The 15,423-nt window shown below is 44.8% G+C and overlaps 1 protein-coding gene across 3 annotated transcripts in view; it reads right to left on the reverse strand.

Annotated features, from left to right (window-relative positions):
• Positions 1-459: 459 nt before the first annotated feature.
• The window catches only part of LOC121568054 (anoctamin-3-like), a 99,768-nt gene continuing 84,804 nt past the window's right edge, over positions 460-15,423 (reverse strand). For all 3 annotated transcript variants that reach the window (XM_041878621.2, XM_041878620.2, XM_041878619.2), the window contains exons 22-26: positions 4,186-4,355; positions 3,644-3,796; positions 2,752-2,899; positions 2,315-2,510; positions 460-899 (exon numbers count right to left, since the gene is read on the reverse strand). In XM_041878621.2, coding sequence (XP_041734555.2) covers positions 717-899; positions 2,315-2,510; positions 2,752-2,899; positions 3,644-3,796; positions 4,186-4,355 — 850 coding nt within the window. In that variant the 3' untranslated portion in view covers positions 460-716. The remainder of the gene's footprint in view (positions 900-2,314; positions 2,511-2,751; positions 2,900-3,643; positions 3,797-4,185; positions 4,356-15,423) is intronic.

The following is a 15,423-nucleotide window of genomic DNA, read 5'->3' on the forward strand; positions in this document are numbered from 1 at the left end:
AGGTACGGGGACAGAGGATAGGGACAGGTACGGGGACAGAGGATAGGGACAGGTACGGGGACAGGGACAGAGGATGGGGACAGGGACAGGTATGGGGACAGAGGATGGGGACAGGTACGGGGGCAGAGGATGAGGACAGGGACAGGTATGGGGACGGGGACAGGTACGGGGACAGGGACAGAGGATGGGGACAGGGACAGAGGATGGGGACAGGGACAGGGACAGAGGATGGGGACAGGGACAGGTACAGGGACAGATGATGGGGACAGGGACAGGTACGGGGACAGGGACAGAGGATGGGGACAGGGACAGAGGATGGGGACAGGGACAGAGGATGGGGACAGGTACGGGGACAGGGACAGAGGATGGGGACAGGTACGGGGACAGGGACAGAGGATGGGGACAGGGGATGGGGACAGGTACGGGGACAGGGACAGAGGATGGGGACAGGTACGGGGACAGAGGATAGGGACAGGGACAGGTACGGGGACAGAGGATGGGGACAGGGACAGGGAAGGATGGTAGGAGGGTTTCTGGTAACCGAAGAGGGCTTCTTTGGTGTGCAGGGGGAGAATGGGAATGCTTATGTTACCTGTGTGTGTGTGTGTGTGTGTACATATATATATATATATTCAGTGTACTGTGTGTATATATGTGTGTATGCTGCAGACGAGGTTCTGTATGTATTACAGGGACATAACATCACATGACTAACACTAAGGCCACTCGTGGTGATATCTCCTGCCATTCTTCTTTCTCTCCTTCTGCAGGTGCTCCAGCTCTGCTTCGTACATCATCTCCTGCATCAGGTACTTCTCCCTCCGCATGCGGTCACACAGACTCTTGGGCATGTCTGGGATCAGGTACGCGATGAACGACTTGAAGCCAAACACCAGGTGCTGAGGAGAGAAACAGAGGATGAGGAAGACTTTGGTTGTCCATTGTCATTTTCAGATCACGGAAATTCAACACGGGGCAAAACAAACTCCCTGAGGGGTTTTTACGGGGGGGGTAGGGTGCCGCAGCATCTAGGATATCTAGAATCCCCAGAGGACCACAGGACTGGTGAACCTCAGGTTGCAGGCCTTACCTCTCTAATCCTCGGCAGTATGGGAAGGTATGTGCAGGTCATTGCATCATGCTACCTAAAGTCTGACACACCTAATCAGTGTCTGAGACTGAGAACTAGATTGAGGCGAGAGGATAGGAGAGGCAAGAGATCTACGCTACCCGTTCAAAAGTTTCGGGGTCACTTAGAAATGTCCTTCTTTTTATTGGCCAGTCTGAGATATGGCTTTTTCTTTGCAACTCTGTCTAGAAGGCCAGCATCCCAAAGTCGCCTCTTCACTGTTGACGTTGAGACTGGTGTTTTGTGGGTACTATTTAATGAAGCTGCCAGTTGAGGACCTGTGAGGCGTCTGTTTCTCAAACTAGACACAGTAATGTATTTGTCCTCTTGCTTAGTTGTGCACCGGGGCCTCCCACTCCTCTTTCTATTCTGGTTAGAGACAGTTTGCGCTGTTCTGTGAAGGGAGTAGTACACAGCGTTGTACGAGATCTTCAGTTTCTTGGCAATTTCTCGCATGGAATAGCCTTCATTTCTCAGAACAAGAATAGACTGACGAGTTTCAGAAGAAAGTTATTTGTTTCTGGCCATTTTGAGCCTGTAATCGAACACACAATTGCTGATGCTCCAGATACTCAACTAGTCTCAAGAAGGACAGTTTTATTGCTTCTTTAATCAGCACAACAGTTTTCAGCTGTGCTGACATAATTGCAAAATGGTTTTCTAATGATCAATTAGCCTTTTAAAATGATCAACTTGGATTAGCAAACACAACGTGCCATTGGAACACAGGACTGATGGTTGCTGATAATGGGCCTCTGTATGCCGATGTAGATATTCCATTAAAAATCAGCCGTTTCCAACTACAATAGACATTTACAACATTAACAATGTCTACACTGTATTTCTGATCAATTTGATGTTATTTTTATGGACAAAAAAATGTGCTTTTCTTTCGAAAACAAGGACATGTCTAAGTGACCCCAAACTTTCGAACGGTAGCGTATATAGCGAGAGAGACAGATCTCAGACATAGAGAGTAGACGATGGCCCTAACCCTGTGATGTTTGCTGATCTGAAGGGTCTAGATAGGTATAATCAGTGTAGTTAGGAGAGAGTGAGAGAGAGAGGGATTTCTGACGTACCTCAAAGACTAGGATTAAGGCCAGGTGGGCAGCCAGGACGTGTCAGACAGACAGACAGACAGACAGACAGACAGACAGACAGAGCGTGGGCGTGCTGACCTACCTCGAAGACTATGATGAAGGCTAGTCTTGCAGCCAGGACGTGCCAGAACTGCAGAGTGAAGTCGTATGGTACTGGGCTCCAGGGAGAGGCTCTGTAGTCTCTGTACCTGCAGTATCTACTCTGCTCCTCACTCACGTTCCAGCGCTCGCCCATGTCAAACACCGACAGGCTGCTGTTCATGTAGCCTCGCAGACACCTGCCATGGAGAGAGATGGGGGGCTCAGAACCATGGACTACAAATGGAAAATTAGCCGTTTGTCTAAATCTAGCACATTCACAGAAATGCACGTTGATCAACGTCCTGTCAAATGAGCCTAAAGTAAAGTAAAGAAAACTAACACTGGGACACGTGGCCCAATAGAATGGTTGGCTAAATCTGCACCGCTAAATCAGACAGTAGACATTGATGACCAAAGCGGGAGTAGAGGAGGACCTACTTCTCGTGGCGGTATCCCTCGTCCACACAGGGTCCGTATCTGAACGCGTAGACGAAGCGGGGGATGTAGTCGGAGGTGATGGCGATGACGAAGGCGTTGGTGATGACAGCCAGCACGCCGATCCCCTCCAGGATACCATGCCAGATACCTGTCAGACAGGGACAACAGCCTGTCAAGACAGGGACAACAGGGACACCAGCCTGTCAAGACAGGGACAACAGGGACACCAGCCTGTCAGACAGGGACAACAGGGACAACAGCCTGTCAGACAGGGACAACAGGGACACCAGCCTGTCAGACATAGACAACAGGGACACCAGCCTGTCAAGACAGGGACAACAGGGACACCAGCCTGTCAGACATAGACAACAGGGACACCAGCCTGTCAGACAGGGACAACAGGGACACCAGCCTGTCAGACAGGGACAACAGGGACACCAGCCTGTCAGACATAGACAACAGGGACACCAGCCTGTCAGACAGGGACACCAGGGACACCAGCCTGTCAGACAGGGACAACAGGGACACCAGCCTGTCAGACATAGACAACAGGGACACCAGCCTGTCAGACAGGGACAACAGGGACACCAGCCTGTCAGACAGGGACAACAGGGACACCAGCCTGTCAGACAGGGACAACAGGGACACCAGCCTGTCAGACAGGGACAACAGGGACAACAGCCTGTCAGACAGGGACAACAGCTGGTCAGCAGAGAAACCAACTCAGAAAAAGGACTCAAGAGCACAACGGTAGGAAACGGCATTTCCGACTTGGGACTCAAACCAGCAACCTTCTGATTGCAGGCCCGCCTCACATTAGGCTACCTGCTGGTTCGACTCACGTTTTCTTCACCTGTGATAAACAGCACAGACATTAAAAACCACTACTGACCAATGTCTGTGGCTCTGGCAGGCATGGGCCTTCTCCACTGAGTGACAAACTTGTAGGCATCCAGACGGATCTCGATGATGTTGTTGAGCAGAGCCAGGAGAGGAGCCAATGGGAACGCAGCTACGAAGATGGTGGTGAAACCAAACTGGAGAACTGAGTAGGAGAAAAGAGTAGGAGCAAGACGAGGAAGAACAAATAAAGAAGAAGAAAAAAAAAGAAAAAAGAACGAAGAAGGAGGAGGAAGGAGGAAGTGGTTATGGTCGGTTTGAGCATCCTGTGGTGGGCCTCAGTAGAAGTCCTCTGTAGAACAGTGACCTCAGTCTAAGGCTAACTGAATACAGGCACAGGGGCAATGTAACAGATTTAACCATAACCACATTCTTATTGATTTAAAAAATAAACCATCACAGAACCATCAAGGACCATATTGAAATAAGTGTTGTCCTCTGGGCTTTGTAGTTTTTAACTGTACATGAATGTTATTTAAAACAGGGAAGTTAATTGAGATGTCAAGGTAACATAAATAGCTGAAATGTCTTAACCCATCTCCAGGTACTCGTCCACCAGTCCGTGGGCGTTCATGGGCTGCAGGTTCCAGTCTTTGTCCCATTGAGGAAGCTGTACTTTGTTCTCCACATTCTGTCCCCCTCCTGTCCTCTCCTTCCTCTCTGTCCGCTTGATTTTCCTGCGAGACCACCAGTTCTGAAGCAGACTAGAGCGAGAGAGAGAGAGAGAGCGAGGGGAAGCGAGAGCGGGAGAGAGAGAGAGAGAGCGAGGGGAAGCGAGAGCGGGAAAGAGAGCGAGGGGAAGCGAGAGAGGGAGAGAGAGAGAGAGAGAGAGAGAGTGAGGGGAAGCGAGAGCGGGAGAGAGAGAGAGCGAGGGGAAGCGAGAGGGAGAGAGAGAGAAAGAGAGAGAGAGAAAACGAGAGAGGGAGAGCGAGGGGAAGAGAAAGAGAGAAAGCGAGAGAGAGAGAGAGAGAGAGAGAGAGAGAGAGAGAGAGAGAGAGAGAAAGCAAGAGACGGAGCGAGAGGGGGGAAGCGAGAGAGAGAGAGAAAGCGAGAGAGAGAGAGAGAGAGAGAGAGAGAGAGAGAGAGAGAGAAAGCGAGAGAGCGAGAGAGAGAGAGAGAGAGAGAGAGAGAGAAAGCGAGAGAGCGAGAGAGAGAGAGAGAGAGAGAGAGAGAGAGAGAGAAAGCGAGAGAGAGAGGAAGAGATGATCTTCCTGTCAGACCCCCAGTTCTGCAGTAGACTGAAAACACTGAACAATACAGTTAAACTTTAGCTAACTGTAAACTCAAACCCAATTGTCCCTGACGAAGCCCTGTAGGAGCACTAAGCTGAGCATGCACGGAGAAGGATTTGATGTGGGGGTTTTTCAGCTGAACAAAATACTTTTCATGTGGTAATGAGAAGAGATCTTGACCATCTCCGTGTGCTGTACAGAAACACACACAACCACATTACCACCGTTTTATGCAATGCTGAGTTTACACAGGCAGTAGAAATCTTATATTTTTCCACTAATTGGTATTTTGACCAATCAGATAAGATTCTTTGCCAATAATTGGGGAAAAGAAGATCAGAACTGTGCTTCCTGTGTAAACGCAGCTTCCTGTACGCAGCTTCCTGTGTAAACGCAGCTTCCTGTACGCAGCTTCCTGTGTAAACGCAGCTTAACACACATCCAGCAGAAACACTGGGCGAAACTGTAAAAACTGTTAAGAAAAAAATATATAGATTTTGGCATTTTATTTGTCTTTTATTAGGATCCCCATTAGCTGTGGCGAAAGCTGCAGCTACTCTTCCTGGGTCCACACAAAACATGACATAATACAGAACATTAATAGACAAGAACAGCTCAAGGACAGAACTACATGAATTTAAAAACGGCACACATAGCCTACATATCAATACATACACACACAAAATATCTAGGTCAAATAGGGGAGAGGTGTTGCGCCGTGAGATGTTTTTTTGAAAACAGGTTTGCTGTCCATTTCAGCAAAATGAGATGGAAGGGAGTTCCATGCAATAATGGCTCTGTATAATACTGTATGTTTCGTTGAATTTGTTCTGGACCTGGGGACTGTGAAGAGACCCCTTATGGCATGTCTGGTGGGGTAAGTGTGTGTGTCAGAGCTGTGTGTAAGTTGACAATGCAAACAATTTGGAATTTTCAACACATTGTTTCTTATATAAATAGGAAGCGATGCAGTCAGTCTCTCCTCAACTCTTAGCCAAGAGAGACTGGCATGCATAGTATTTATATCAGCCCTCTGATTACAATGAAGAGCAACACGTGCCGCTCTGTTCTGGACCAGCTGCAGATTAACTAGGTCTTTCTTTGCAGCACTTGACCACATGACTGGACAATAATCAAGATAAGACAAGACTAAAGTCTGCAAGACTTGCTTTTTGGAGTGAGGAGTCAAAAAGCAGAGCATCTCTTTATTATGGACAGACATTTTAGTCATTTAGCAGACGCTCTTATCCAGAGCGACTTTCAGTTAGTGAGCGCATACATTATTTTATTTTTTCATACTGGCCCCCCCGTGGGAATCAAACCCACAACCCTGGCGTTGCAAACGCCATGCTCTACCAACTGAGCTACATCCCTGCCAACCATTCCCTCCCATACCTTGGACGATGCTGGGCCAATTGTGCGCCGCCCCATGGGCCTCCCAGTCACGGCCGGCTACGACAGAGCCTGGATTCGAACCAGGATCTCTAGTGGCACAGCTAGCACTGCGATGCAGTGCCTTAGACCACTGCGCCACTCGGGAGACAAGACAGACCTCTCCCCATCTTTACAACCATTGAATCTATAGGTTTTGATTTACACCAAATACAATGCTCTTAGTTTTAGAGATGTTTAGGACCAGTTTATTACTGACCACCCATTCTACACTTTGTTAAGGGTTTCAGTGACTTCATTAGCTGTGGTTGCTGATGCGTATGTGGTTGAGTCATCAGCATACATGGACACACAGGCTTTGTTCAATGCCAGTGGCAGGTCATTGGTAAAAATAGAAAAGAGTAGGGGGGCCTAGAGAGCTGCCCTGCGGTACACCACATCCTACATGTTTGACATTAGAGAGGCTTCCATTAAAGAAAACCCTCAGAATCCACGAAATGGCAGAGGTTGAAAAGCCATAACAGGTTAGGGTCAATAATATCAAAGGCTGCACTGAAATCTAACAGTACAGCTCCCACAATCTTCTTATTATCAATTTCTTTCAACCAATCATCAGTCATTTGTGTCAGTGCAGTATATGTTGAGCGCCCTTCTCTATAAGCATGCTGAAAGTCTGTTGTCAATTTGTTTACAGAGAAATAGCATTGTGTTTGGTCAAACACCATTTTCTCCAACAGTTTGCTAAGAGCTGGCAGCAAGCTGATAGGTCTGCTGTTAGAACCAGTAAAGGCTGCTTTACCACTCTTGGGTAGTGGCATGACTTTGGCTTCCCTCCAGGCCTGAGAACAAACACTTTCCTCTAGGCTTAGATTAAAGATATGACAGATAGAAGTGGCTATAGAGTCAGCTACCATCCTCAGCTTTCCATCTGAGTTGTCAATGCCAAGAGGTTGTCATAATATCTTTACAAAATCAATCTAACTTTGCCAAATTAAAACTTACAATGCTTTTCTTTCATTATTTGTTTTTTTAATCCATGAATACAATGGCTCACTGTTCGTTGTTGGCATTTCCTTCCTAAGTTTGCCTACTTTGTCAATGAAGTAATCATTAAAATAATTGGCAACATCAAAATGGTTTTGTGATGAATAAGCCATCTGATTCGATGAAAGACGGAGTTGAATTTGTCTTTCTGCCCATAATTTCATTTAAGGTACTCCAAAGTTTCTATCATTGATCTTGGCTTCATAATACAGTTTCTTCTTCTCTTTGTTGAGTTTAGTCACAATTTCTCAATTTGCAGTAAGTCAACCAGTCAGATGTGCAGCCAGACTTATTCCTCATCAATCCATGGAGCCTTAACAGTTCTAACAGTCAGTTTCTTAACAGAAGCAATTTCATAAATTCATGAAGTGCGGCATCTGGATGCTCCTTATTAATCACATCAGACCAACAAATATTTTTAACATCATCCACATAAGAGTCACAGCTAAATCTTTTGTATGATCTCTTTTACACTATTTTAGGCCCAGCTTTTGGAACTTATACTATATGCCAATGGGTACGGATACAGCTTTTAGAACAAAGTTCTACAGTATTAGTAAAAATGTGATCGATACATGTGGATGATCTTGTTCCTGTAGTGTTTGTGAACACCCTGGTAGGTTGATTAATAACCTGAACCAGATTACAGTCACTGGTTACAGTGAGAAGCTTCCTCTTGAGCGGACAGCTTGATGAAAACCAGTCACCAAGAAAGTAGACCTCTCTGTTTACATCACATACACTATCAAGCATTTCACACATATTATTTACTGACTGTTAGCATTTGGCAGGTGAACCTGCAATCACAGCACTTCAATAACACTTGACATGAGATCTTCTCTAAGCATTACAGGGATATGACTCTGAATGTACTGTATATAGCAACACCTCCCCCATAAGCATTCCTGTCTCTTCTATAGATGTTATATCCTTGTATTGCTGAGTCTCAGAAATGGCTAATATATGAATGTTATCTGATGTTAGCAAGTTATTGAATGGGGCCCCGTGTAGCTCAGTTGGTAGAGCATGGCGCTTGCAACACCAGGGTTGTGGGTTCGATTCCCACGGGGGGCCAGTATGAAAAATTTAAGCACTCACTAACTGTAAGTCGCTCTGGATAAGAGCGTCTGCTAAATGACTAAAATGTCAATGTAAAAATTTAATTAACCTTATTTCTAAGGCTACATATACTAATAATAATAATAATAATAATAATAATAATAATAATAATAATAATAATATGCCATTTAGCAGACGCTTTTATCCAAAGCGACTTACAGTCATGCGTGCATACATTTTTTTTTGTGTATGGGTGGTCTACTACATGACCAACCGTATGTGGACAGCTGCTCCTCGAACATCTCATTCCAAAATCATTGGCATTAATATGGAGTTGGTCCCCCCTTTGCTGGTATAACAGCCTCCACTCTTCTGGGAAGGCGTTCCACTAGATATTGTTACATTGCCACAAGAGCATTACTGAGGTTGGGCACTAATGTTGGGCGACTAGGCCTGGCGTTCCAATTCATCCCAAAGGTGTTCGATGGGGTTGAGGGTAGGGCTCTGTGCAGACCAGTCAAGTTCTTCCCCACCAATCTCAACAAACCATTTCTGTATGGACCTCACTTTGTGCAGGAAAGGGCCTTCCCCAAACTTTTGCCACAAAGTTGGAAGCACAGAATGTTCTAGAATGTCATTGTATGGTGTAGCGTTAAGATTTCCCTTCACTGGAACTAAGGGGTCTAGCCCGAACCATGAAAAACAGCCCCAGACCATTATTCCTCCTCCACTAAACTTTACAGTTGGCTCTATGAATTGGGGCAGGTAGCGTTCTCCTGGCATCCGCCAAACCCAGATTAGTCTGTCGGACTGCCAGATGGTGAAGCGTGATTCATCACTCCAGAGAACGCGTTTCCACTGCCCCAGTCCAATGGCGGCGAGCTTTACGCCACTCCAGCCGACGCTTGGCATTGCACATGGTGATCTTAGGCTTGTGTGCGGCTGCTTAGCCATGGAAACCCATTTCATGAACTTCCCGACGAACAGTTCTTGTGCTGACGTTGCGGACAGAAGATTTTCAGCACTCTGCGGTTCCATTCTGTGGGCTTGTGTGGCCTACCACTTCGCGGTTGTTGCTCCTAGACATTTCCACTTCATAATAACAGCACTTACAGTTGACTGGGGCAGCTCTAGCAGGGCAGAAATTTGACGAACTTACTTCTTGGAAAGGTGGCATCCTATGACGGTGCCACGTTCAAAGTCACTGAGTTCTTCAGTAAGGCCATTCTAATGCCAATGTTTGTCTTTGGAGATTGCATGGATGTGTGCTCAATTATACACCTGTCAAATCAAATCAAATTTTATTTGCCACATGCGCCGAATACAACAGGTGTAGACATTACCGTGAAATGCTTACTTTCAGCCCTTAACTAACAACCAAGAGAACAGTCTATGACAAGGGTGGCTGGAGTCTTTGACCATTTTTTAAATTTTTTATTTAAATTTTATTTATTTAACCTTTATTTAACCAGGTAAGCCAGTTGAGAACAAGTTCTCATTTACAACTGCGACCTGGCCAAGATAAAGCAAAGCAGTGCGATAAAAACAACGACATAGAGTTACATATGGGGTAAAACAAAACATAAAGTCAAAAATACAACAGAAAATATATATACAGTGTGCAAATGTAGCAAGTTATGGAGGTAAGGCAATAAATAGGCTATAGTGCAAAATAATTACAATTAGTATTAACACTGGAATGATAGATGTGCAAGAGATGATGTGCAAATAGAGATACTGGGGTACAAATGAGAAAAATAAATAACAATATAGGGATGAGGTAGTTGGGCGGGCTAATTTCAGATGGGCTGTGTACAGGTGCAGTGATCGGTAAGGTGCTCTGACAACTGATGCTTAAAGTTAGTGAGGGAGATAAGTGTCTCCAGCTTCAGAGATTTTTGCAATTTGTTCCAGTCATTGGCAGCAGAGAACTGGAAGGAATGGCGGCCAAAGGAGGTGTTGGCTTTGGGGATGACCAGTGAGATATACCTGCTGGAGCGCATACTACGGGTGGGTGTTGCTATGGTGACCAATGAGCTAAGATAAGGCGGGGATTTGCCTAGCAGTGATTTATAGATGGCCTGGAGCCAGTGGGTTTGGCGACGAATATGTAGTGAGGACCAGCCAACAAGAGCGTGCAGGTCACAGTGGTGGGTAGAATATGGGGCTTTGGAGACAAAACGGATGGCACTGTGATAGACTACAGCCAATTTGCTGAGTAGAGTGTTAGAGGCTATTTTGTAAATGACATCGCCGAAGTCAAGGATCGGTAGGATAGTCAGTTTTACGAGGGCATGTTTGGCAGCATGAGTGAAGGAGGCTTTGTTGCGAAATAGGAAACCGATTCTAGATTTAACTTTGGATTGGAGATTCTTAATGTGAGTCTGGAAGGAGAGTTTACAGTCTAACCAGACACCTAGGTATTTGTAGTTGTCCACATACTCTAGGTCAGACCCGTGAGAGTAGTGATTCTAGTCGGGTGGGCGGGTGCAAGCAGCGTTCGGTTGAAGAGCATGCATTTAGTTTTACTAGTGTTTAAGAGCAGTTGGAGGCTACTGAAGGAGTGTTGTATGGCATTGAAGCTCGTTTGGAGGTTTGTTAACACAGTGTCCAATGAAGGGCCAGATGTATACAAAATGGTGTCGTCTGCGTAGAGGTGGATCTGAGAGTCACCAGCAGCAAGAGCGACATCATTGATATACACAGAGAAAAGAGTCGGCCCAAGAATTGAACCCTGTGGCACCCCCATAGAGACTGCCATAGGTCCAGACAACAGGCCCTCCGATTTGACACATTGAACTCTATCTGAGAAGTAGTTGGTGAACCAGGCGAGGCAGTCATTTGAGAAACCAAGGCTATTTAGTCTGCCAATAAGAATGCGGTGGTTGACAGAGTCGAAAGCCTTGGCCAGGTCGATGAAGACGGCTGCACAGTACTGTCTATTATCGATCGCGGTTATAATATCGTTTAGGACCTTGAGCGTGGCTGAAGTGCACCCATGACCAGCTCGGAAACCGGATTGCATAGCGGAGAAGGTACGGTGGGATTCGAAATGGTCGGTGATCTGTTTGTTAACTTGAACAGAACCTGTCCACAGAAGCAATCAATCAATCAGATTCCAAACTCTCCACCATGGCCAAGACCAAAGAGCTCTCCAAGGATGTCAGGGACAAGATTGTAGACCTACACAAGGCTGGAATGGGCTACAAGACCATCGCCAAGCAGCTTGGTGAGAAGGTGACAACAGTTGGTGCGATTATTCGCAAATGGAAGAAACACAAAATAACTGTCAATCTCCCTCGGCCTGGGGCTCCATGCAAGATCTCACCTCGTGGAGTTGCAATGATCATGAGAACGGTGAGGAATCAGCCCAGAACTACATGGGAGGATATTGTTAATGATCTCAAGGCAGCTGGGACCATAGTCAACAAGAAAACAATTGGTAACACACTACGCCATGAAGGACTGAAATCCTGCAGCGCCCGCAAGGTCCCCCTGCTCAAGAAAGCACATATACAGGGCCGTCTGAAATTTGCCAATGAACATCTGAATGATTCAGAGGAGAACTGGGTGAAAGTGTTGTGGTCAGATGACACCAAAATCGAGCTCTTTGGCATCAACTCAACTCGCCGTGTTTGGAGGAGGAGGAATGCTGCCTATGACCCCAAGAACACCATCCCCACCGTCAAACATGGAGGTGGAAACATTATGCTTTGGGGGTGTTTTTCTGCTAAGGGGACAGGACAACTTCACCGCATCAAAGGGACGATGGACGGGGCCATGTACCGTCAAATCTTGGGTGAGAACCTCCTTCCCTCAGCCAGGGCATTGAAAATGGGTTGTGGATGGGTATTCCAGCATGACAATGACCCAAAACACACGGCCAAGGCAACAAAGGAGTGGCTCAAGAAGAAGCACATTAAGGTCCTGCAGTGGCCTAGCCAGTCTCCAGACCTTAATCCCATAGAAAATCTGTGGAGGGAGCTGAAGGTTTGAGTTGCCAAACGTCAGCCTCAAAACCTTAATGACTTGGAGAAGATCTGCAAAGAGGAGTGGAACAAAATCCCTCCTGAGATGTGTGCAAACCTAGTGGCCAACTACAAGAAACGTCTGACCTCTGTGATTGCCAACAAGGGTTTTGCCACCAAGTACTAAGTCATGTTTTGCAGAGGGGTCAAATACTTATTTCCCTCATTACAAAGCAAATTTATAACATTTTTGACATGCGTTTCTTTCTGGATTTTTTTGTTGTTATTCTGTCTCTCACTGTTCAAATAAACCTACCATTAAAATTATAGACTGATCATGTTTTTGTCAGTGGGCAAACTTACAAAATCAGCAGGGGATCAAATACTTTTTTCCCTCACTGTACCTAGATTAGAAATCACTGGCCACTTTAATAAATGGAACACTAGTCATTTTAATAATGTTTATATATCTTGCATTACTCATCTCATATGTACATTTTACATTTTAGTCATTTAGCAGACGCTCTTATCCAGAGCGACTTACAGTTAGTGAGTGCATACATTTTTCATACTGTACAGTTGAAGTCGGAAGTTTACATTAGCCAAATACATTTAAACTCAGTTTTTCACAATTCCTGACATTTAATCCTAGTAAAAATTCCCTGTCTTAGGTCAGTTAGGATCACCACTTTATTTTAAGAATGTGAAATGTCAGAATAATAGTAGAGAGAATGATTTATTTCAGCTTTTATTTATTTAATCACATTCCCAGTGGGTCAGAAGTTTACATACACTCAATTAGTATTTGGTAGCATTGCCATTAAATTGTTTAACTTGGGTCAAACGTTTCGGGTAGCCTTCCACAAGCTTCCCACAATAAGTTGGGTGAATTTTGGCCCATTCCTCCTGACAGAGCTGGTGTAACTGAGTCAGGTTTGTAGGCCTCCTTGCTCGCACACACTTTTTCAGTTCTGCCCACAAATCTTCTATAGGATTGAGGTCAGGGCTTTGTGATGGACACTGCAATACCTTGACTTTGTTGTCCTTAAGCCATTTTGCCACAACTTTGGAAGTGTGCTTGGGGTCATTGTCCATTTGGAAGACCCATTTGCGACCAAGCTTTAACTTCCTGACTGATGTCTTGAGATGTTGCTTCAATATATCCACATAATTTTCCTTCCTCATGATGACATCTATTTTGTGATGCACTCACACCTGCCTGCTGCCATTCCTGAGCAAGCTCTGCACTGGTGGTGCCCCAATCCCGCAGCTGAATCAACTTTAGGAGACGGTCCTGGCGCTTGTTAGACTTTCTTGGGTGCCCTGAAGCCTTCTTCACAACAATTGAACCTCTCTCCTTGAAGTTCTTGATGATCTGATAAATGGTTGATTTAGGTGCAATCTTACTAGCAGCAATATCCTTGCCTGTGAAGCCCTTTTTGTACAAAGCAATGATGACGGCACGTGTTTCCTTGCAGGTAACCATGGTTAACAGAGGAAGAACAATGATTTCAAGCACCACCCTCCTTTTAAAGCTTCCAGTCTGTTATTCTAACTCAATCAGCATGACAGTGATCTCCAGCCTTGTCCTCATCCATACTCTCACCTGTGTTAACGAGAGAATCACTGACATGATGTCAGCTGGTCCTTTTGTGGCAGGGCTGAAATGCAGTGGAAATGTTTTTTGGGAATTAAGTTCATTTTCATGGCAAAGAGGGACTTTGCAATTAATTGCAATTCATCTGATCACTCTTCATAACATTCTGGAGTATATGCAAATTGCCATCATAAAAACTGAGGCAGCAGACTTTGTGAAAATTAATGTTTGTGTCATTCTCAAAACTTTTGACTACGACTGTATATGTGGCCTTGTGTTTTAGGTTATTGTCCTGCTGAAAGGTGAATTTATCTCCCAGTGTCTGGTGGAAAGCAGACTGAACCAGGTTTTCCTCTAGGAATTTTGCCTGTGCTTAGTTCCATTCCGTTTCTTTTTTATCCTAAAGAACTCTACAGTCCTTAACAATTACAAGCATACCCATAACATGATGCAGCCACCACTATGCTTGAACACATGGAGAGCGGTACTCAGTAATGTGTTGTATTGGATTTGTCCCAAACATAACACTTTATATTCAGGACAAAAAGTGAATTGCTCTGCCACATTTTTTGCAGTATTGCTTTAGTGCCTTGTTGCAAATAGCATGCATGTTTTGGAATATTTTTTATCCTGTACAGGCTTCCTTTTTTTTCACTCTGTCAATTAAGTTAGTATTGTGGAGTAACTACAATGTTGTTGATCCATCATCAGTTCTCCTATTACAGCTATTAAACTCTAACTGTTTTAAAGTCACCATTGGCCTCATGGCGAAATCCCTGAGCGGTTTCCTTCTTCTCCGACAACTGAGTTAGGAAGGACACCTGTATCACTGGGTGTATTGATGCATCATCCAAAGTGTAATTAATAACTTCACCATGCTCAAAGGGATATTCAGTCTGCTTTTTATTTATTTTAATCTACCAATAGGTGCCCTTCTTTGCGAGGCATTGGAAAACCTCCCTGGTTGAATCTGTGTTTGAAATTCACTGCTCGACTTTACAGATAATTGTATGTGAGGGTTACAGAGATGAGGTAGTCATTCAAAAATCATGTTAAACACTATTTCTAAGTTGCATGAGTCCATGCAACCTATTAGGTGACTTGTTAAGCAATTTTTTTTATCCTGAAGTTATTTAGGCTTGCCATAACAAAGGGGTTGAACACTTATTTCATTTTTAATCAAAATTAATCTGTACAAATTTCGAAAAACATAATTCCACTTTGACATTATGGGGTATTGTGTGTGTAGGCCAGTGACCAAAAAATGTCAATTTAATCTATTTTAAATTCAGGCTGTAACACAACAAAATGAGGAAAAAGTCAAGGGGAGTAAATACTTTCTGAAGGCGCTGTATCTGTCATGTTCAGGGACACTTTTCATGAGAGAGATAGAGAGATAGAGATAGAGATAGAGATGAGAGAGAGAGAGAGAGAGAGAGAGAGAGAGAGAGAGAGAGAGAGAGAGAGAGAGAGAGAGAGA

Source organism: Coregonus clupeaformis, unplaced genomic scaffold, assembly GCF_020615455.1.
Source record: "Coregonus clupeaformis isolate EN_2021a unplaced genomic scaffold, ASM2061545v1 scaf0300, whole genome shotgun sequence".
Lineage (NCBI taxonomy): Eukaryota > Metazoa > Chordata > Actinopteri > Salmoniformes > Salmonidae > Coregonus > Coregonus clupeaformis.